The 23,920-nt window shown below is 33.1% G+C and overlaps 1 protein-coding gene across 1 annotated transcript in view; it reads right to left on the bottom strand.

Moving 5' to 3' along the window:
• The window catches only part of GNAT3 (G protein subunit alpha transducin 3), a 57,232-nt gene extending 35,936 nt beyond the window's left edge, over positions 1 to 21,296 (bottom strand). Inside the window, exons 1-2 of the mRNA XM_007982373.3 lie at positions 21,041 to 21,296; positions 1,578 to 1,620 (exon numbers count right to left, since the gene is read on the bottom strand). Coding sequence (XP_007980564.1) covers positions 1,578 to 1,620; positions 21,041 to 21,158 — 161 coding nt within the window. The 5' untranslated portion in view covers positions 21,159 to 21,296. The remainder of the gene's footprint in view (positions 1 to 1,577; positions 1,621 to 21,040) is intronic.
• Positions 21,297 to 23,920: the final 2,624 nt, after the last annotated feature.

The following is a 23,920-nucleotide window of genomic DNA, read 5'->3' as shown; positions in this document are numbered from 1 at the left end:
TAGCAATTAAAAATATCCATTTCTCAAAATCTCATTCTTATTGGGTAACATTATTTTTAAATTATTGTTTGTCAATTTACTGCAATGAAAAATTACCTCATTATTTATTTGATTTTTAATTTTTATAATTAATGAGGTTACACTAAAATACATTATTTATCTATTGAATTTTATCATTTCTATACTCTCTGTTCATAGCCTATCCCTATTTATATATATTGGGAGGCTTATTGTTTTACTTAGCAATCTGTGGGCCTTTATATACTAGTCATCAATTATTTATCTATCATATTTAGTGTAAATATTTTCTAGTTCTCTAATTTTGGTTTCATTTTATTTATGGTTTACTATATTGAAAAGTTTTAATTTTTACGTAACCAAATAATTGGTCTTTTTTTTTTCTTTATTTAAGCTCACAGAGAATGGAGAAATGAAAAAAGATAAGAAAGGTTCAAGCATGATCATAGCCTGGAGGCAAGAGCAGGCAGATACTGTGGTAATGTTATAAATGAATGCCAGATGACTTAGTTGCCAGGATGGTCCTAAAAACTCAAAAATTGTACGATCCCAGGGAACAGAATAAAGGAGCTCTGTTCTTCAGAGACAGTAGGAAAGATCAAACATTTGGTTGCAGATAAGTGAAGCTTAAATATTGGTTGATTTAAAACTTACATGACATTATCACATAAAAGGAAAACAGTGGCTTAGATTGGAACCAATTTCATTATTGACTGGCGGACATCACTCCCTCTTAAAATATGTCCCAAACAACAAGATCTTTTAACATATACTTTAAAAATACACTCAAACATGGTCCTCCTCCTCTTTATTCTCCTTTTTCCTCCTCTTCTTCTTTCCTCCTCCCCGCTCCTCCTCTCCACTCCTCCTCCTTCTTTCCTCCTCCTCCTCCTCCTTCCGCTGCTGTTGCTTCTGCTTCTGTTTCTTCTGCTGCTTCTTTTACTTCTTTTTAGCAACAATTATCCTTTAAAATTCTCTAGCAGTAACAAAGCCATGAGGTTTCACCCATTTACCTTTACTTGTCAATTACCATTTTATTCAGGTAGACACTGCATTCTTTTTGGTTTTTGTTATTTCCTTATTAAGGAATTCAGATCTAGTTATTTCATTATAAAAAGGAAAAAGTAGAGAAAACAAATGCAAAAATACATTAAAATTCATGGTAGTAATTAAGCATTTTATTCCCAGGTAGGAAAAATGCCAATGAGATTAAAAATACAAAAGCATCATTGATTGACATATTTTAAAATATTTACAGTTAATGATCACATTAAAAAGCCCTTGATATACCCAGATTAATATAAGTAATACATAATGCTTTAAGCATTTGTCTTGTTGAGAGGCACATTAAAAAAAAATGGAAATTATAATATTATTCAACTGCTACACTTTCTGCTAAAGGATACAAGGTATATTTGCACAGAACTGTGACCACTCTGTTATAATCCATGATTTAGAAAAGACTGTCAGTCAGCATTTACGAAAGCATGTATTTTAAGAATGGTCAAACACACGGACAGACATCAAATTTGAAACATTTGAGACAGATGTGTACCTACTTCATTTGTTTAACAATAGTACTTTTGCCAGATTCTCCTGCTCCTGCAACATAAAAAGAGGAATATTATTAACTGATACACCAAATTTGTATAGATATTAAAAACTGGTTATCACTTTTCATGGATAATCTTTAATTTTTTTCATAGGTTTAGCGGGTACAAGTGCAGTTGTTACATGGATAAACTGCATAGTGGTGAAGTCTGGTCTTTTAGTTTACCCATCATCTGAAAAGTGTACATTGTACCCAACGGGTAATTTTTTTCATTCCTCACCCCCTCCCGTGCTCCCACCTTTGCAAGTCTCCAGTGTCTATCATTCTACTCTGTATATCCATGTGTATGCACTGTTTAGCTCCCACTTGTAAGTGAGAACATGTGGTATTTGACTTTCTGTTTCTGAATTGTTTCACTTAAGATAGTGGTCTACAGTTCCATCCATTTGCTGCCAAAGACATCAAAGACATGATTTTGTTCCTTTTTATGGCTGAGTAGGATTCAATTATATATATCAGATTTTCTTTGTCCATTTTTCCATTGATGGACACTTAAATTCCATGACTTTACTATTATAAATAGTGCTGCAATAAACATACAAGTGCAAATGTCTTTTAAAAATAATAATATATTTTTCTTTGGGTACATATGCAGTAGTGAGATTGCTGGATCAAATGGTAGTCCTATTTTTAACTCTGAGAAATATCCATACTGTTTTATCATAGAGGTTGTACTAATTTACATGCCACCAACATTGTATAAGTGTTCCCTTTTCTCTACATTCCTGCCAGTATCTGTTGTTTTTTGACTTGTTAATAATAGCCATTTTGACCTGGTGTAAGGTGGTCTCTCACTGCAGTTTTGTTTTTTTTTTTTTTTTTTTTTTTTTTTGAGACTGAGTCTCACTCTGTCACCAGGCTGGAGGGCAGGGGCGCGATCTCGGCTCACTGCAACCTCCACCTCCTGGGTTCAAGCGATTCTCATGCCTCAGCCTCCTGAGTACCTGGAATTACTGGCATGTGCCACCATGCCTGGCTAATTTTTGTATTTTAGTAGAGACGGGATTCCCCATGTTGGCCAGGATGGTCTCGATCTGCTGATCTCGTGATCCGCCTGCCTCAGCCTCCCAAAGTGCTGGATTACAGGTGTGAGCCACTGCGCCCGGCCTTCACTGTAGTTTAAAATTACATTTCTTTTACAATTAGTGGTGGTGAACATTTTCTTACATGACTGTTAGCCATTTGTGTGTTGTCTTTGAAAAATGTCTGTTCATGACCTTTGCCCACTTTTTGATGGGGCTATTTGCTCTTTTCTCGTTGAGTTGTTTGAACTCCTCGTAGATTCTGGTTATTAGTCCTTTGTTTGATGCATAGCTTGCAGATGTTTTCTCCTGTTCTGTAGGTTGTCTGTTTACCCTGTTGATTATTTCTTTTTCTGTGCAGAGCTTTTTAGTTTGTCCCATTTGCCTATTTTTGTTTTTGTTACATTTACTTTTGAAGTTTTAGTCACAAATTCTTTGCCTAGGCCAATATCCAGAAGAGTTTTTCTTCTAGGATTTTTATAGTTTCAGGTCTTAAGTCTTTAATCCATCTTGAGTTAATTTTTGTATATGGTGAGAGATATAGGTCCAGTTTCATTTTTTTTCTGCATATGGCTAATTTCCTATTATGAGAAATCTTTAACAGATACCTCTCCTAGTGTACCTTCTAAAGCAAACATTATACAGTGTCAAGGAAAACATATATTATTGCATTTGAATATAATTTGGGAGGCTTGTATCTCCTAGCTTTGCAACCCAAAAAAGTGGCCCTCAACTTCACAGTCTCTAGATTACTCTCATTCTTCCAGAATGTCTCCTCATATACACTATTGATTGAATAGCAAGAAAAAAAAATACCCAACAACTAGGTAATAACTTTTGATTTTTCAGAATGGTTCAAAGCCTATTGTCACTGGAGGATGGGAGCTTGTCTCCAGCATCCCATTTACCTTGGTATATAGATATTATAATTGCTTCTGTTTTAACAAAGGAATATTGCTAATAACACTAAGCAATTCTAAGGAGGCTCCAGGTAAGAATCAATATGGGAGTATTTCAAAATGGGTTACACATGTCTGTGAAGGAGCAGGGCCTGGGCAAAGGAGGAGCTGGCAGTAATGTTATAGAGAAATGTGTTGCATTTATCTAAAACAGCTATTTTAGTTGATGATATACAATATAACACTTGATTTTGTATCTAGTAAACTTTGCAAACATCATGTGCAGGAATACAAAATGCGTAATATAAAATAAAAAGCATGAATCTTTGGGGAAAAATCAGTGGTTGCGTCATGCTATGCCTCAAGTTGTTTTGAGGACATTTTTGAATCTACTTTGTTGTTAAGATTTGTGTGTGTGTGTGTGTGTGTGTGTGTGTATGTGTTTTGAAATGAAAACTGGAAGTATTGAAGTAAAGTGTAATGACCTAGGCTTGAGGATTTTTTCCTGTCTGTGTGTGTATGTGTGTGTGCATGTGTGTGTAATATCTTCAGTAAGTCTTTTAACTCCTTAATTTCCTCACCTACAAACTAAGAACACATACTTCACAAGATTACTCTAAAGACGTAATAAGCATAAAGTTGTTTGCAGACTACAATGCAAAGTCAAACGCAAAGCAATGTTATTTGAGAATACAAGCATCCAGAACACTTTGCAGTTTTTTCATGAAGAGAAGTCTAATACGTTACTGTAGATACCCTACATTTATTCAGCAAATGATACTGGAGCAATTGAATATCTACATGAAAAAAGAATATTGACTCATATCACGACATACTAAAAGTTAATTGGAAATGGCTCATAAACTTATATATAAAAAATAATGCCAAAAAATCTCTAGAGAAATATGTAGTTGAAAAATCTTTGCAACCTTTAACCACCAAAATTTTCTTAGATAGTGTATGAAACATTGAACCAACAAAAAGTAAAAATGTAACAAATTGGACTTGATAAAAAAAAAATGTAAAAGGATAAGCCACTGACTAGGAGAAAACATAAACAACACGTGTTTATCAGACATAGGCTAGGGACCCAGCAGTATAAATGTAATAGGGCTAGGGAGGATTAATATAGGGATGTTTAAAATGATTAAGAGGGCAGGAATGTGGCCAGGCACCATGACTCAAGCCTGTAATCCCAGCACTTTGGGAGGCCAAGGTGGGCAGATCACAAGGTCAGGAGACCAAGACCATCCTGGCCAACATGGTAAAACCCCATCTCTACGAAAAATACAGGCTGCACTCCAGCACTGATGACAGAGCAAGACTCTGTCCAAAAAAAAATTTTTTAAAAAAATGGAGGTATTCCATATGAAAACACACTAAAAATGACTATGGTTCTTGATAATTAAAAAAAAGAGAATTTGAAAATTACTACAATATGTTGGGTATGGAAAGAATTAAATCTTAACATTTCAACTTATCTATGAATCTTGGGCATGTGAGGATGGGGGAGGGGAAGGAGTAAATTCAGGCAACTTGTTGAAGGTTGAAAGTTTTGGCTTTACAGTAGGAGAAAATCAGGAATTCACCAAAAGTAGATAAGGTCTGATAATAAAAATTAGTTCATAAAATTTTTAGATAAAATTAGTTGTAAATCTCTATAAAGTGTTGTTGTGGAAAAATGGAGCATTTTATAATTGATATGAAATCATGTCTTTAGAATGTGTCCTCAGGCTACAACCAAAATTTATCAGCAGAAATGTAATCTTGACCTACATAGACCAAGGATCTAATCTAAAATAATGATCTTTGAGTACTATTTTTTATGTCTCTAGGAGAGGCAAAGGTCTTCATATATTACTGGCAATTCCAAAAATTAGGTCACAGGACATCTTTGACGTCTCAAGGTATCTGTTAATTTTGGACAGATTTCAACGTAACACAAACCAATTTTTGAGATTTCCCGGGAAAATCCCAAATTCAGGAATTATAGGCATAGATATATCCTTGACTACTCATTGTAGTCAACAGGAATGTTTTACTAAAACTAGTAAGATTTTATGTAAGCAAAACTAATATGACTTTTGGTAACCCCAAATCCCCACCTTTCTTTTGTTGTTTTTGTTATTTTGGATTTTTGTTGTTGTTGTTGTTGTTTGAGATGGAGTCTTGCTCTGTTGCCCAAGCTGGAGTGCAGTGGCAAGATCTTGGCTCACTGCAAACTTTGCCTCCTGGGTTCAAGTGATTCTCCTGCCTCAGCTTCCTGAGTAGCTGGGATTACAAGCGTGAGCCACCACACCCGGCTAATTTTTGTATTTTTAGTAGATACAGGGTTTCACCATTTTGGCCAGACTAGTCTCAAACTCTTGGCCTCAAGTGATCTGCCCATCTCAGCCTCCCAAAGTTCTGGGATTAGAGGCGTGAGCTACCACACCCGACCCACCCTATTTAAATTTCTAATTTGACTCTCACCCACTCAGTCTTCATTTCCCTATTCTACCTTCACATTTTTCCTAACACTTTTCTTCTACATGCTTAGGAATAATTCATATATCATTTAAAAATGTTCCTGTCTTTCATCACTGCAAAGTAAATTTCACATTGCAAAGAATCTTTATCTGCTTCGTTCACTGATTTATCCAAAGCACCTAGAACAGTGCCTAACTCAGTAGAATCTCAATCGAAAAAAATGAATTCTTTGACTCATACTTCAGAAATGAGATTTTGTCCTTTGTACTGCATATCATTTTTTCCTCGCTGAAATGTTTCTGCATGATTTACAATGTTTTCTTAAGCCTCCGTGAACAGATATAGCTACACCTAAATTTAATTCTATTCAGGACAACTATTTTTTTTTTTGTCATAGCCATATGTAAATGTATCTAGTTTCTGCAGTTGTCTGAAACAGCTGTCCACCTTATGTGATAGTGAAGAAATAAGAGTGGTAAAGCTATGGGAAATAATATTTCATTGCTGGATATTGATATATAGATTCTTTCCCTTGAGAAATCCTCTAGAACACACCTCTCCATGATTTTGTGCTAGTTGGCTCTCCATCACAGGTAGTGAAATATGACACCAAAGTTGATAGGTGCAAAAATCAAAGTAACTTGCTAAAATTTCTTTACTTAATCAAACACAAACTGACAGATTGGGAACAACCATCCCATTTACTAGAGACTGCAGTGCCCAAGAATGAAACAGTTGAGAATAAAATCAAATCACCTTGCCCATTTTCCAAAGACAACTGACCCTATAATTTGGCATGGCTGAGAGTTATTTGTTTGTGAGAGTGACAACAGTAAATGAATGAGCTTTGCACAATAGTCTGGTTTGCTGGCTTTAAATATTTCACTATTTTGCTGTAGGAAGTGCATCACTTTGAAAAAAGAGTCATCCAATAATATTATAAAACTGTTCTTGATAGATTTTGTTTAAAAACCTCTAACAATAGAACTGAATATTAGAAATTCTAGCATCATCCTGTACAAATGACAGAATCTCAGAATATCTCATTTCTTTCTCTACACATATGTGTATATATATGTATGTGTGTGTATATATATATCTAAGTGTGTGTGTGTATATATACATATACTGTCTTAAGTCACAGAGCAGTGGGGATGTGGAAGAAAAGTCAATGGGCTTAGTAGGAACTGCAGTACTTGCTCATGCAGGTATATTTAATGTTGTATTTTGTTCAACCAAAGTGTTCAACTAGAAATGAGAAAAAAATCTCATTTCTCAATGTCAGTTAAATTTATTTAAAGGATGATATAATTTCTACAATGAAGTGAAAATAACTTAGACCACTGTCTTTTAAACGAATTGTCTATCTTGAGATATTGAGCCTAATGAGAAAAAGTGTGTCAATGATTTTCCAGAATTGTACCAGTATATGTACTATAGAGAAATATTTTATTGATTGAGAACCACCTTTGGGCAGATTAAAAAATCACAACCAAATTTTATTTTATTCACTCTATATTATTGACTAGTTAAATTTATGATAAATTTCTGAAAAAGTGACTTTTAGACTATGTCAGTTAATGTACATTCAGAATGGTCTTCTGTATTTCATAAATATGGCCATTTGGTAATGATACTGATGACACTAAGTTGTGACATTTCCAAAAGTATTTCTAAGGCTACAGGGTATGTTATTGTATTACAATTATTTGTAACTTAGCTGGTAATTCATGCTGTATGCAAGGTTAGCAGAATAATCACTTTTTAAAAAATGGCATGTACTTTTAAATGAAACTACATATTAAAAGTTGATATTTTCCCTTGAAAGTCTTTAAAAAGGTGCCTGTACCATCCTTGCTTTATGTAGTGACTTCAGTCTTCTATGTAAAGGTCCAGTATAGTCAATTACAGCATTAACAGGAAAATTCCTAAAGAAAAGCCTATCTACTTAAAATCTCATTTATTATTTGGAACTCTATTGCAAAGTTCTTTCAAAAATAAATTATTGAGCCCCATTCTCACAATGATTCTAGGTCATAGTTCACAATAGTCATTTCAGTCTTGTAAGATTAGATCATGTTACAGAGCCAAATATAGACATTGTAACAGCATGTTCACATATGCTGATGGTGTCCTGAAATAATCTCTTCCTTCCAAATTGTGGTCATCGCTAATATTAGTTTCTGGGTCAAGGGGTACCAAGAGAATTTTAACAAGATATGCATCTGTTTCTTTGAAATAGATAATGTTACAAATAATTAAATATTTACACTTATACTTAATTCATACTTAGATACTCATAAATTATTTTATTTTTAATAAGAATAAGGAATCCTGTTCCACCTTTTTAAATCTTAAAATATTAAAAACAATTTTAAATCTACCCAATATTTATACATGTAAGTGAACTTCGATTGAACACACACAAGGCTTGATTGCTCATTTCAGATAACTTGTTCAAACAGGCAAAATGAGATTACAACATTGTGACTTGTAATCACATATAAGATTTTTTTTTTTGTAGGTGATCTTAAAAATCACATAATCGTATAGTAGAAAGAAACCTTAGAAATCAACCAGCTATGTACATCTCTTCAGTCTATGCATGAGAAAAATGAATCCAATAGAGATTATGATAATCATGCAAAGTTGCAGATAGGTCTTCAAACAAAGAAACTATGTATTCTGACTCTCACTAAAGCTATGTCATATGGCTTCCTTTTTTAAGTAGGCACTGATAAATACCAAAATGGTTTCAACACTTTAGAAATTATTTTAAATGCATTTTTTTTAAGTTAGTATGAGAGCAGTGTACTTTTTTTGTTGGTTTGTTTGTTTTGAGACAGAATCTAGCTCTGTTGCCAGGCTGGAGTGCAGTAGCACGATCATGGCTCACTGCAGCCTTGGCCTCATGGGTTCGAGCAATTCTCCTGCCTCAGTCTCACAAACTGCTAGAATTACAAGCATGAGCCCCCTACACCTGGCCTTGAAAGCAGTGTACTTTCAGAGACATATTGGTATTGCTGTGTCAGCTTGTCATTCACAGGTAGACTGTTGGTATAAAAGATTTTTAGGGTAGTCTCTTTTGGGCCAACTTAATTTTGTTCCGTGTATTATTTCTCCTTTTTATGGAGTGACATCAAGATTCTCTGTCCTGTCCACATGACAGCCCCTCACATAGCTGGATTCATCGTGTTTTGGAACTAAATAGATATGAGTTTGCACTAATTTCTGACTGTGACTAAGTGTCTTGATCAAATTCAGTCTCTCTGAAAGTCAGTTTCTTCTATTACAAAATTGGGTTAAGACTTGGGAGGATTAGATTACAAATATAACTTACCTGGAACATATACTAATATATAGTGAGCTCTAAGAATTTTCTATTATTTGAAGAATGTGCTCATATCCTTTTAGAGAAATATTTCAAGTATAATATGATCCACTCCTCCTTTCTTGTGGAACATGATTTTTAGATTATTTGTCCTCTGAACCATACCCCATACAAGAGCCAATGGCCTTCTGAAATGTGGTACTGAAAATTGTGCTGTAGATACCAGATTTATGAACAGCACTGACATTCTGTCACCTAGATCTGCCTCACTCCTGGTGCTTGTTTATAAATAAGTAATTTTCTTAATAAAGACCGTGATTAGTTTGCCTCCTTTCTTTTTTTCTTTTTTTTTTTTTGCCTATATTGAGCTTGTGGTAATTAAAGTTTTTCTGTTTTATTTCACGTCTCTTACTCACCAGATTCTTCCACAAACCACGTGTATCTAATTGATTTTGAACCTCAACAAAGATACTTATTAAATTCCATTTTGCTTATTTGCGGCAAGCATTTCTGCTAGTAGAGGTCATTTGGAATTCTAACTTGGTGTTGTCACTATATCCTTTCAAACTGAATCTCAAGTTTGAAGTGCCTGCTTTATCCACCTTCACCCAAATCCCTGATAGGAGTATTGAAGAGAAGAAGGTCAAGGGAGGAAACTATGTCATACTCTAGTGTCTGTTCTGTTAATAGGAAACCCATTAATCATAAGTCCTTGTTCACTATCTATAGTCAACAATGCTAAATGTTGGCTGTTAGGTATGATAATTACTGAAGGTTTTTTTACCTAAAGTTTATCCGGCTACTAAGGAAATTCTCTTCTATTTCTAATTTAATTGGTGTTTTTAAAATCAGGAATTGATAAGGAATTTTATTTAATTATTTTTTGGCATCTCCTGCCATTGTTAATGATTTTTCTCTTTTAATTTGATAGTGTGAATAATATTAATTGATGTTCTAATCATATTCTAAAAATGCATTGTTGGGATAATCACTCTTCCCCCAAAACTCCCCCTAACCTTTTTCCTTTTTGCATTTTATGTGTTTCTGGCATCGGTTGGCTAATATTTTGCTTTGGTTTTCATATTTATGTCTGTGAGGATGATTGACCTGCCATTGTCTTTGTCAAATTTTGTTGTCAAGGTTGTCAAATAATAAATTGAAAAGAATTTTCTAAAAATGTTTATGTAATTTTGAAATGCTCTGCCCATGGACTGTTAGATAGAATTCCCTTATAAAGCAATATGAATAAATTTGCAGATAAATTTGTACATTTTCTTTTGCCAAAAATATAAGTAACACATTTATTTTTCCCCAAACTTTTTATTTTGATAATTAATTTAAAAACCTACAGAAGTTCAAGAATATAGTACTATAGAAGCCTGAATTTTATATCCTTCACTGTTCTGAATTAATTATTTGTCCTGTTTGTGTTCTCTCATATATGTATAAATTTACATATACATATATGAACATATTTTTATTTTTGTTTTGCTGAATATGAGACATTTGACCCATAAATATTTCAAAATGCATCTTCTAAGAATAAGACAATTTTTCTACAAAACCAAAATACTATTTCCATGCTTACGAAAACATATATTGTAAATGTTATCTAATACTATATCCTCCATATTCAAATTTATCTGATTGTTTCAAAAAAAAGTTTCCCATACCTTTTTTATTTCTTGTATTCATAATCCAATCAAGTTTCACACTTTCATTTGTCGTTATGCTATTTAAAGTCTTTTAATTTATAACATTTCCTTTGTAATATTTTCGTTATTTTGTTTTGTTGACATTGGCATTTTTCTAAGACAATTTTTAAAATATATTCAATTATCTGTTCTCTGATGATTAGATTTAATGTAAATATTTTAGATGAATACTATATACATAATATGGATTTTCAGTTTGTCATATCAGTAAACGTGTCAGATATACTAATATGACTTAAATACCTATTTCTGTGATACAGATAAAATAAGCATCATGAATCTGTAAAATTCCTTATCAGTCAAACTAAGCGTGTTTCATTTATGAGAAAGAATATTGTGGCTATGTACTATCTTTTGTTTTTAATGATCTTTTATTTAGATATTCCAACTTTCAATTTTATACTTATTTTTAAAATATCTGATAATATTTATAGTGCCTGTAGTTACCAATACTGTACTGTACACTTAAAAATTCGCTAAGAGGGTAGATCTTATGGTAAGTGTTCTTATATAATAATAATAGTAATAATAAATAGGAGGACAGGAAACAACTTTTATAGGTGACGGAGTTTACTGTGTGGATTGTGGTGATGATTTCATGGGTGTATACTTATTTACAAGCTCATCAAGTTGTATACATTAAATATGTATAGCTTTTGCATGTCAATCATACCTCAATAAAGTGGTTTAAAAATGTTATATGAGCTTTCTTGGATTTTGAGAAGCATTTTAACAGATATCTCATTTTTCTTTTCTTATTAACACACATTTTAGGCTAAAAAATGACAACACTAAAATACAGAATTACATGATTTTTCCCACACATGTCTGTTGTAGATAGATATTTGTCCAAGTGTCCATAAATTGTGGGAATAGTCATGTATACTATTTTTTAGTATAAATACATATTGCAACAATGATTTTAAAAAAGGCCTTGGTTAATCACGTGGTTTGCGTATACTCACAGGATATCTGGAAAAAGGAAAATATAAAATAAGGAAAATGGAGGATTGAATTTATCAAGCATGTAGTTCTTACTAGAGTTATCCCTCCTCATTTTCAGACCCATATATTGATCTAGTAGATATCTCCATTTGGTCCTGCTAAAAAAAATAGGCTTGAATATCCCAAATTATTACCCCTTTGCCTTTTCCCCAGTCTCATATTTATCCTGCATTTCACATACTAGTGAATAATATAATCAACCATACCCAATTCCACCGCAATCACTCCTTCATTTACCATCCACGTGCAGTCTGCCACCAAGTTCTGTCCCTTTGTCTCCTAACATTCTTCAAATCTTACTTTCAAACTCATAATTTCTGTATTAATTCAGAATTGCATCAAGAATTTGCACAGTAGTAACAGTTTCCTAACTGTCCTACCTAAATTTATCCGCCTCATTAAATCTTTGAGCCATAGTATAGCCAAAGTAGTCTTTGATTTTTTTTTAAAAAGCCAAGTATTATCATTTTAGTTACCTAGTTAAAAAATCTTTCAATAGCTTCTTATTGACTACAGATACAAAATAAAATTCCTATCCTATAACATATAAATGACTTTCTTCTTGCTCATTTCTACATGCAAAGGTATACTTATGGTCTAGCCACCATGAACAAATCACAAGAATATTTTAGATTCTGATTCTGTCATTCTTCCATTTGCCATACATGCATCCTTTCCTATGCTATAATTCAATAAAGAACAAAAGCAGATATGTTCTTTGTTCTCTAGAAATTAGAATGCAGACACTAGCTTAAAACTGACACATACAAATAAAAGGCTTTGCTTGGCTGTAGATAAACATTTGATATTTGGAAACCAAACTATATTCTTAAATTGTCATGTTCTTTTTATCTATATCATGAAAGTAATATCTATTTCATAAAATTTTATCCTAGATTAAAGCAATAACAGAAGAAGTAGATAAAGAGAAAAATATGAGATTTATGCCAATATAGATAAAACTAAAACTAAATCTTGTGACAACGTTGACCTTTGGCCAGTGGAGAGGGAATAGTCATAGAGGAGCTAAGGAGGATTGAAATATCAAGTGGATATAATGGGAAAGGACATAACAAGGTACCTCATGGAAAACGTAAGAATACATGGGCAGCAAAATAAACTTGGGAAATTATTTTGAGATCTCCCAAAGTGTGATCAGGTCACTGACAAATACAAGAAATTTGAGAATAAGGGTCAACAAATTGAGCAAATGAAAGAATTTTAGAGTCATGTCAATTAAGTCCTGGTATGAGGTCCTCAAAAGAGAGTATAACGGAGTATAGACTAAAACCCATCAAGGTTTAAGAAGAAACCGTGGTAGATGAATCCACTTATGGATGGAAAGAAGAAGCAAGCTTCAATGAAGAGAGGAATACAGGGTTATAAAATTGAGAACTGTTTAGGTCCAACTTAGTTTAAAAGTTATTGCTGGGGGTGGAGGCTCACACCTGTAATTCCAGCACTTTGGGAGCCTGAGACAGGCAGATGGCTTGAGCCCAGGAGTTTGACACCAGCCTGGGCAACATGCTGAAACTCTGTGTCTACAAAACATACAAGAATTAGCGAGGTGTGGTGGTGCACACCTGTAGTCCCAGCTACTGTGGATGCTGAGGTGGGAGGATCACTTGAGCCCAGGAAGTTGGGACTGCAGTGAGACGTAATTGCACCACTGCACTCCAGCCTAGGTGACAAGACCCTGTCTTTAAAAAAAAAAAAAAAAGAAAAGAAAAGAAAAGAAAGGAAAAACTGTTGAGATGTGAATTTTGTGAATTGGCCATTATCTGTACTCCGCGAGAGATAATTTTTTAGTAGAGAAGAGCATATATACAACTTACATCACAATTAATAAAAGATACTAAAGAGGATAAGAAAATAGAAGCAGTGAGCATAGCATCCTTTGAGAAGTATTTCAGTATAAAAACGTTTTAAAAGATATCTATATAAGGTGAATTCAAGGGTACGTTGAAGTCAAATAAAGTTTCTTAGACTAACGAAGGTAAACATCTGTATTTTCCATGAAGAAAAAGCCAGTAGAGAATTTTGAAGATGGCAAAATGAAAAAATAATTGATGGAACAAAGTTTTTAAGATATGAAAGGTGATAGGCTTTTTTAGCACAAAGGCTGAAACTAATCTGAAATGAAAATGGAATACTCCTTCTTTAAAAGTAGTGAAAATATAAGAGAATACATGAATATTTAGTGAGATTTGGAGATGATCATTTAGAATTGTTTTGTTGTATATTAGTGAGCATCAAAGGTGAGGTTGTGGGGAAAGTCACGATGAAAGTGATGTTGGAAATGTGGGACCAGCTGCCTTTGGAGCATTTTAGAAGAAAATGAAGAATAAGCAAAATAATTATTGGCCCAGCTAAATTTAAAACATGATATGTGTCAGCTAGGAGACTGAAAATGATACATTGTTTTATTCTACAACATCTGGGAATGAAGAAAATTAAGACTTTACAGAGGTATCAGGGTTAGATCAGCACTAAGAGCTGAAAAAGCTGTTAAACAGTATTACTTTCAAGAAAATCAGTTGGGAGAAGTGTATTAGGACAATGGTAAATGAAGAACTCTGACGGATTATCCAGGGTTGAGGGTTTGAATGTCAATTAATGTAGATTAAGGAGGTGAAATATTCCTGAATTTTAGGAGGAACACGAAACGGCTGGCCCTGTTTAAAAGGAAGTAGATTAAATCAGACGACTAATTCACTAAATAGGGAAAAGTATGAGAGATAATAGAATATAAAATTCTGGTTAGAGAGTGATATTTCTAGATATCTTTAACGAACAATTTTAAGTAGTAAATTTGTTCTATTGGAATGTAAAATACTGAGACAGGAATCAAACCCATCACGTCCCCATTTTTTTAATTATCACTGCATCTTGTAATGAACAGAATGGATATTTTTCATATCTTATGAATTCTTAAACTCAGTTTCACCTTTAATCCTACTTCTTCAGGTTCAAATTCTACATTGATATATTTGCACACCAGTATTTGGAGGGAAATTATTGAAAGTAATGGCAAAAACCGCAATTACTTTTGCACGAAACTAATAAATAGGGGTATGGATTCTGAACTCGGGTCTAATATCTTAAATGGAAGTGTATTTTATTTTATTTGAAACAGATCATGGAGTCCTTACACTATCAAATGTTTTGCTACCTTTCCTTTCTAACAGTATGGAGAGGTAAATAACTTTTTTAAACTGCTCGTGTTGCTTATATAAATATTTTTAAAGGTACAATGTTTGTCTTAAGTCAATAATTCATGCTTGAACGAAAATACATGAATATAAATATGTTCTGTAATATTACTAGAGAGCTTGTTAAACTGTAGTTAGCAAGAGTCATTGTCAGCAAGACAGAGTTTTCAACTTCCTTAGCAAATACAATCATTTGGCGAAGTGTAGAATGTTTTACTAAATGGTTTGCATCTTTTACGTGAGTGCCTTATGAGCCTGTTTTTAAGATGTGTTGATCAATTGAGACAAATACATCTAAAACAATCAGTCAAATATACACAAATTATTTGTCTATGTGCTTTTTCTTGTTTGAAAGGAGGGACATTATTGGAAACGATTTGATGCTGCCATGGGCCATTCTTATAGATAAATGCAACATTGTAAATATTTGACAACTTTTTGGTAAACTGTGAATATCTGGAACTTTCAAATTGTTGTAGTGCAAGCAGTCCCTTGCATTTTGGAGAAAAATTTAAACTCTCCAAGTAGGTCTTTTCTGTCTAAAGTTTTCTTTCCACTTCACTAAGAAGCAGTTTTAAAGATTTGCATTAAGAACATTCATGCATCCCAAAGATTGGATACCTCTAGAAACATAAAATAAATAATTGGGTGATTTAAATTGACAGAGAACATGGTATGTATTTTTTGTGTATATCGTGGCATTTTGAAATATATATACATTGAGAAATAGTTAAATCTAGCTAATTAATATATGCATTATCTTGCATGTTATTTTTGTGGCGAGAACACTTATCCACTCTCAACATTTTTCAAGAATACAATATGGTGTCATTAACTGTAGCCATTATGCTATATAAAAATGTTTTGCAATCTTTATAAATATGTTTAAAATAAAAATGTACTATTGTTGGAGGGAAGAAAGAACGGTTTTAATTCGGATACGTAAAGCAAAACAAAAAGTTGGAAACATTATTGGGAATTTGTTTTACATGTTGTTAAGAAGGTTCTTCTTTTATTACCAGTGATCAGAAGGGGACTTATTGGTTAATCCTAATACATAATTATTCCAAAGAATGTGTTTATCTTATCCTATCCAAGGACAGGCATGGACTATGTTGGTGTAATAAAATTTCAAAATAGAATTTCTTAGAGTTGATAAACTTATAGTATAACCAGTAACTCAGAAACAACTCTAGTTTCCTAGAATCTCTCCCACTCATATCTAGGGATAATTAAAAAGAATAAAGACTGATTAAAAAGCACACATAGGATAAAAACAGTCACTTTAATTTAAGCTGAGTCTTGAGTCCTCACTTCTCTTAGTTGCATGTAAAAGAAAGACAAAGGAAGAATAATGATACATATTTATTGATGTTTGATTTATTTCAGATTTGGGAATCTATTATGCCAAGGAATAAACCACATTTGTCTAGATCTTTACAAGTTACAAAACACTTTGACATCCATTATTTCTCTGAGTTTATGTGACTAGCCTAAGGTCACTCTGGGAAATACAAAACGCATTACACTTGATGAAGGTATTAATAAATCAATTTCTACCTCAGGTGGTTTAAAAATACATTCTGTTCTAGTATTAAATTGTATTCCCCTAATTCTGCTCCATGGCTAAACCTATTTAGCTAATTCTGCTGTGTAAGTTTTATTTTACTAATTATTTTGTGACAAGCCTTTAGATAGCATCAAAGTCATAATTCTCCTACTACATACCTTCCAGAATACCCATTTGTTGAATAAGCGAAACCATTTGAAAAGCTTGAAAATGTTAACTACAATAAATATATTACCTTTGAAGTAGTTTTTGATCTCTAGACCCCATCCCTATTGATGTTTCTAAAAGGCAGAGCAGTGGAATAACATTTTAAAACAGTAAACTCAGATTACATCATTAAAATAATAATAGTGTGATGCTTACAATATGGCACAAAGAAACAATAAAAATAAAGGGTTTTAGAACTAAAAGAAAAGAACATCTATGATGAGCTTCCCATGGTAATGCTGGAAATCACTAGCTAACAGTGAAAATTTGTAGAATAAATGCTAATTATATATATAAATGTCGCAGAGGGTGTTTTGAATATGAAGAAAAAAGAAAGCTATTTTTTTCCCTGTACTTTCCATGGGGCTTCCAATCTAACTAGCCCATGTGATGGAAATTTGCAAAAACACAAACAAAACTGATGCAGCAAAATAAACTCAAACCGAAATTTGATATAATAAGCATAAAGAGAGGAGAAAGGAAAAATGGAAACATGATCCATATTGAGTTTACAATTAAATAATAGGTATTACTTTGAATAAAAATACCATTGAATGAAACATTTATAAATAAAACTTTAAAAACGTACTTAGATACAAATGAGAATATTTTATCCATTAGAATTTGTTTTTCTTATTAAAATGTGCTGTTTCTGGAATATCTTTGCAAGTGAATTTTTTAAAGCATATGACATTATTTTCTTGATTGCAGTTATCAAATGTGCTCAGCAATGTGTGAGTCATCTCCAGTGTTTCCTAAAAGCCTACTTTTTGCTAAAATAAAACACAGATTTGGCATCTGTTCTGTAATTTTACTGAAGGTCTGAAAGGTGTAATAAAAAAGGCATCTGTCTGCAAGATGATCCTTTAATTGTAAAGTCGCACTTTGATAGCTCTTCAGATTCAGTGAAATCTTGTGTTCGATAATACCAAATGGTTACATCTGCTTTGCAGTACATGTTAAATGTGGAAAGTTGGTGTTATGAGTTTAAACTTCTAGAAATTCATTAGATGAAGATCAACATACAGGAAAAATATCTGTCAAAAGTGGTTTTTAGATTTCTTATTTTTGTAAATGTAGGTATTGACTCAGGATCTGGTCACTACTAAGGTTAAACTGATTAGTCCCATGTGACATGTACTCACTGATAAACTTAAAAGTGCCGCTCAGACCACACTGATAAATGAGAACATCATTTCAATTATGGGAAAAATTAAATAGATTTCACTGGTGAGGAGATTTGAGGGTGGGAGAGTAGGAAGTTTTGGTTTAGTTCAACTGAACACTTTTATAATGTCTTAATGAGGTCAAATTGAGTATGAAAATTACAGTTTCAAGATTTGAATTCAATCCAAACATGAGAATGAAGTAGAGCTGTTATAAGACTGTTATGAATTTGATAACTGTATCATCATTTGTAGAATTCAGATGGGACTCCAGAAGGGAAACTTAGTCAGATGTTTGTAATATAATTGAAATAGGAACAACTTAAGAGAATTTTATTTATTTTGTATAAATAAAATGTGACAAAGGAGTTTAGTGAACATCGTGTTGGAACCAAATAAATCCAAGTATTTTACTTAGTAATGATGAAACTGAATGTATAAAATTGTAATCACCTTGGGAAAGTAAAACATTTAATAGTCCCACTAATGATTCTTTTATGCTTCCAGTACAAATGTTGCTCTTTCTTCTTGATCTAACTACCACTTAAGTCTAAAAATAATTGATCTGATTTATTTTTCATTTAATAGCATTGTATACAATAAGTTGGGTCCCAGTCAATGGTTCTGTGGAGTTGTGAAATTTACTAATTCTGGAACTCCATATATGTCAGTAGTCTGTTGATTTTCAGTTCCAAATTAAAAAAAAAAAAAAATCTCTATTTTGTCCATTATTACACTGAACCTTTTTGACTCAATTTTCAGTGATGTATTTTCAGTCATCTATACATATTCTTTTTAAACATTTTTAATTTATTTTTTAATTGACAAATAACATTGCATGCTTGTATTGTGTACAACACAATGTATTAAAGTAAAAATACACTGTAGAAGAGTTAAATCTAGCTAAATAGCAAATATATTACTTCACAGTTATTATTTTTGTGGTAAGTGCACATAACACCCATTCTCTTTACATTTTTCAAGAATACAATATATCATCATTAACTTTAGTCACCTTGCTGTACAATAGATCTCTTGAAATTTATTCTTACTATTTAACTGTAATTTTGTATCCTTTGGCCAACAACTCCCTTTCCTCCTGTTCCCCCCAACCACCCTTGCCCCTAGAAACCACCTTTCTACCTTGTTCTTTTCCATCAGAACTGAATCTCTAGTTGACTGGCAGCTCTGATATGCTTATCTCAAGAGTCATTGCTTTTGGCATGTTTAATAGTTTTTGTCTTAGTCTAAATTGTGGTATTAGCTCTTTTATTGTTTTGGCTTTCTATTTGTATTTTTACAAAATAAGAGAATATGTAAAAAAAAAAGATAATTGGTATATTGAAAACACACATCTATTGAAATGTTATTTAAACATGGAGATTTTTAATACATTCTATCACCATTCTTATGCCATTGATCTTAGTACAAGAGGAATATAAAAATGCATTTGTAGGAATGCTTATCTTTCCCTTTTACCTTTCATTTGCTTTGCCTGTGTCCATATTACTTTCACTCTTGCTCAGAAACTAAGAGAATTATCTGATGTGTTAGGAAGCATATATTTCCTGGTGTCATTCGCACTTAACCTACATCTTTCTAAGTCACCAATCTCTGGGTGGTTACTGACAAGTGCTCTGGGCCTGTGTGCTAGCACAGAACCTGTGTGTAAGTGGCAAGAATGTTTCCTTTCCTTTAAGGAGCAAATGCTGGGAATCCCACAGTTGGCTTCTGAAACACTCTTGCCACTGGGAGCAAATGAGACACAATGAAGGAATACTTCAATAAATTTAAGTATTTAATTCATTTAATATTAAGTATTTAAGTGTTTAAATACTTACAATATGAGGAAATGTGTTATGTGAAATATGCACAATTCTGAAATAAAATGAAGTTCTTTTGTGTATAACCAAAATCAGAGAGAACATACAACTCATAATTCAATCAGAATTAAGGGCTTGTTTTGTATTCTTTACATAAGTCATCATTTTTATTTCAAAAACATATTTCTGTTTCAGTGACAACCGTACGTAAAATGTTTTATGCTTCATATAAAATGTTTTATGCTTTATAGAAAACATCTGCATACAGATTATTTTTATTCTTTCAATTAATTGCACATTTATTGAATTTATAGTCAAGGTAAAACACTGTGTTGAGTTTTGAGAGAAGGAAAAAAATAAGAGACATAAATCCTGACCTGAATGAATCTATAAATGTTCTAAAAGGATTTAGGTAGAGTGTTTATCAAGTGTACAGGCAATATTGCAGGCAGTATTCAGGAGCCTAAGTAATATTGTTAATATAATTTGAAGTACCTTATCATTATTCTCTAACTTGACTAATTGATTTTTAACTGCACAAGTAAATAACAAACATTAACTTCAATGTCAGACAACTCAATATATTTCTGTTTAAACAAAATAATATAACTCTTTATAAATTGTAACTAAAGGATTGCTTTCAGTATTAAAAAGCTGACATTCAGAAAATGATTAGGGTGCAACAAAATAATAAATGTATCTGATTTTTCTTTTAATAAGAGGAAATCATATTATTGACAGAAATAAGCTGATAAATATTTACCTCTTTGCTTAATAAAAACAGGTAATACTAAATATATTAATAAAATACTAAACAGAAAAATTATTAAATATTGATAGAGTACAAATAAAGTTTCCTTAAGTTTCCAAACACATTTTATAATAAATTTCTCATATGATAATATACTCGAAATTAAAGTTTGAGAAAAGTAAATGTATCACAACTGAAAAAAAAGTCAGGTTTTTGAAAGCAAAAGGGAAAAGAAATTACCTAATAGTAGCAGCTTTACAGTTCTTGCGTCTCGCTCAGCATCCTCCTGAAGCTTTTTCTCCAGTTCTTTTGATCTTTTGGCTGACTCCTTGCTCTCTGAACTAATTCCACTTCCCATCTTGTGGTGGTAGATACTTGTCAGTTTATATGTTCAAACTTTTCAAACGTTGAGCACAGCTCTGCTTTGGACATAGGATGCAAGAGTAATGCTCTGCTGAAGTACCCAGCAGTCCATTCCCTCATGCTCTAAAATTCTGCTTTGACTAAGGAGATGCTTTCTCATCTGTCACCTGATCAGGTGGTAAAACCATACCACCCTGATGGAGGCTAGAGGGGAAGTTCATTATGCTTTCAAATTAAATGACTGCTTTGGGTACATCTTTGAAAGCATGCTTATCTGCCTTAAAGAATAGTATAAAATAATGTAGATGTTGTAAAAATCTATACACTAGAGATGATCTACAATAAGCAATTCAAATAGAATGTTTCTCACTACTGGGCAATTTTTATTACTGTGATTAAAAGTTATTATTACTAATCAGTGATGCTTACATCTTCAGATATTTGGCTTTTCGATTTCTTTATAATCACTCCTATATCACAATCAGAATATATACATGTAAGTTATACAACTTTTATGGTCTGCCTATGCTTAGATTGTTACTTAAAGCTGTTGAGCATCTATTAGCATCTGTCAGGGAACAAAAATAACCTTTTTTTAACAATGGATACAAATACATATAGTTTTTATATTTGTACATATTGTATTGCCACAAATGTAGAATTCAACATGGTTTTCTTAAATTATTGATTTCAATCTCATAGGATCCATCTCTATAAATTGAGCTTTTACCATCTGTGAGAAAGTCAATCCATCAACACTAATTGAGGGCCCACTTGGTGTAGACACTGAACTATGTTCCATTTAGGCAGCACATTAACTCTTTAGGGCCATTAAGCAACAGCTGCTGTGCTGGAGGGACTTTTATTGATTTGGTACCAACGGAATAAAAACCAATGTTCTTTGAAAGAGCAGGTAATTTGGTTTTTCCTACAAACTAAAAACAGTAATTACACCTAAATATGTTCCATATCTTTCAACTACCCCAACAGATACCATGTACTTGAAAATCTTCAGGATTGAGGGCAGAGATTATGTTGCACAATTTTTTATTTATATGAAGCATAAAGCACTTGGTAGATAATCAATATTTTCCTTATAATCAGAGTTGGTTGCCTGTGGTAGCAGGTAAGTCTTTCAGTGTACATTTCGGGATTTGTGAATGTGCTTAACCAGAAAATGCTAGAATACAGTCAGTCCACCAACCTGTCAGTGGTGCTCTTCTTGTGGGATCATGTGCAAAGTTTGAACAGGTGAATTTTTACATATTCATACAACAAGAAAATAGGCTGCCAGATTAAATACATATTCCTGCTTTGTTTAATTTTTCCACATTAAAAATATTAGGCTGAAGATACATAAACATAGTCAAAACTTCCTGGGTTCCATTCGTGCACAGCCATATTATGATAGTATAAAGATGTGCAGTGGTGGGTAGGCAAGGATTTGTGCAAATTATGTAGTGTTGTTTTTACAATGCAAATGGCCTGTCCCAAAGGAAGGAGATTTGCACTGCCTAATGCTCACCTGTGAATACAAAGCCCACTCTGAAAACAACACTTAGCACATTTAATCTCTTTTTGCCTATTGCTTTTTATATAGAAATTGAATATAATAGCATCCTGAATAAACTGAATTCTTGCATGTTCCATGGCAGCAATGAACTGACAGGCTACATCATATAATTTACATTCAAATATAAATATACCTCATAGCTTTTGGGCAGAGACGTACCCTGCTCTTAAGAACATACGTGTTTTACTAGGGCTTCCTAATTGGATTACTAATTAAAACTGACCAACCCTTTTGGGAGTAGAAATAGACATTTTCTACACTGTATAAAATGATGAACTTCCACTTTTCTGTTGTAACCAGTAATGTTCATCAACTTTATGAGATTATCATGTTATTTTTCGTCAGTGATAAAATATTCTTGACATAAAACTCCAGGTATGTCTGTGTTACAGAGAGAGAGAGCAGGAGAGCTAGAGAGGAAAGAAAGACTCATTTCTCAACCTTCTCCTCTGGGTGCCTGTGACACAGCATCATTAATGAGCTGGGCTTACTACAGCTATTGGTTCGTAATGCTTCACTTAGGCACATAGCGTTCTGTACGCAAAGAAATGAGGAAAATCAAAACAAGAAACTCTGCTAGCATGATAATATATTACTAGCTTGAATGGCCTACATGCTATATGCCACAGTACTAGTGAAAAGAAATCAGGCACATTCCTCAGCCCCGGGCTCAAAACAAACAAGCCCAGTACAAACACATCCCATCCTCCCATCCCACCACATATCGCCATATATCTCTCAAACTTCCTGAGCCCAGTACAAACACCACCTGGAAAGTCTCCGATAAGGAGGCAGCCATTCAAAGTTTTACTGAAAGCGCGGGAACCAAAAGAACTCCTTTGTTCCCCTGTAACTTTCGGGCTATAAAAAGCAAACACTCGCATTGTTCGGGGCCCTCTTGTATGCTGTGGAATGGAGGGACCAGGTTTGAACTTATAGTAAAGATCCTTGCCGCTTGGCTTTGACTCTGGACTCTGGTGGTCTTCTTTGGGGAACAAACGGTCTGGGCATAACACTAGTTACAGTAAATGTTCAAAATTATTTCTTGCTGACAAACTGATAGAGGCTGGAGGCCCTTTCTTGCACTTAGTGACAGTATACTTAGGATTTCTTTTCTACAATTTTAGAGTGGCTCAAAAAAAATCAATAAAAAGCCCAATTTTAATTTTAAGTAGTGTCAGTAC

This window comes from Chlorocebus sabaeus, chromosome 21 (assembly GCF_047675955.1).
Source record: "Chlorocebus sabaeus isolate Y175 chromosome 21, mChlSab1.0.hap1, whole genome shotgun sequence".
Lineage (NCBI taxonomy): Eukaryota > Metazoa > Chordata > Mammalia > Primates > Cercopithecidae > Chlorocebus > Chlorocebus sabaeus.
The sequence above is the reverse complement of the archived record's forward strand: the minus strand, read 5'-3'. Positions and strand labels throughout refer to the sequence as shown.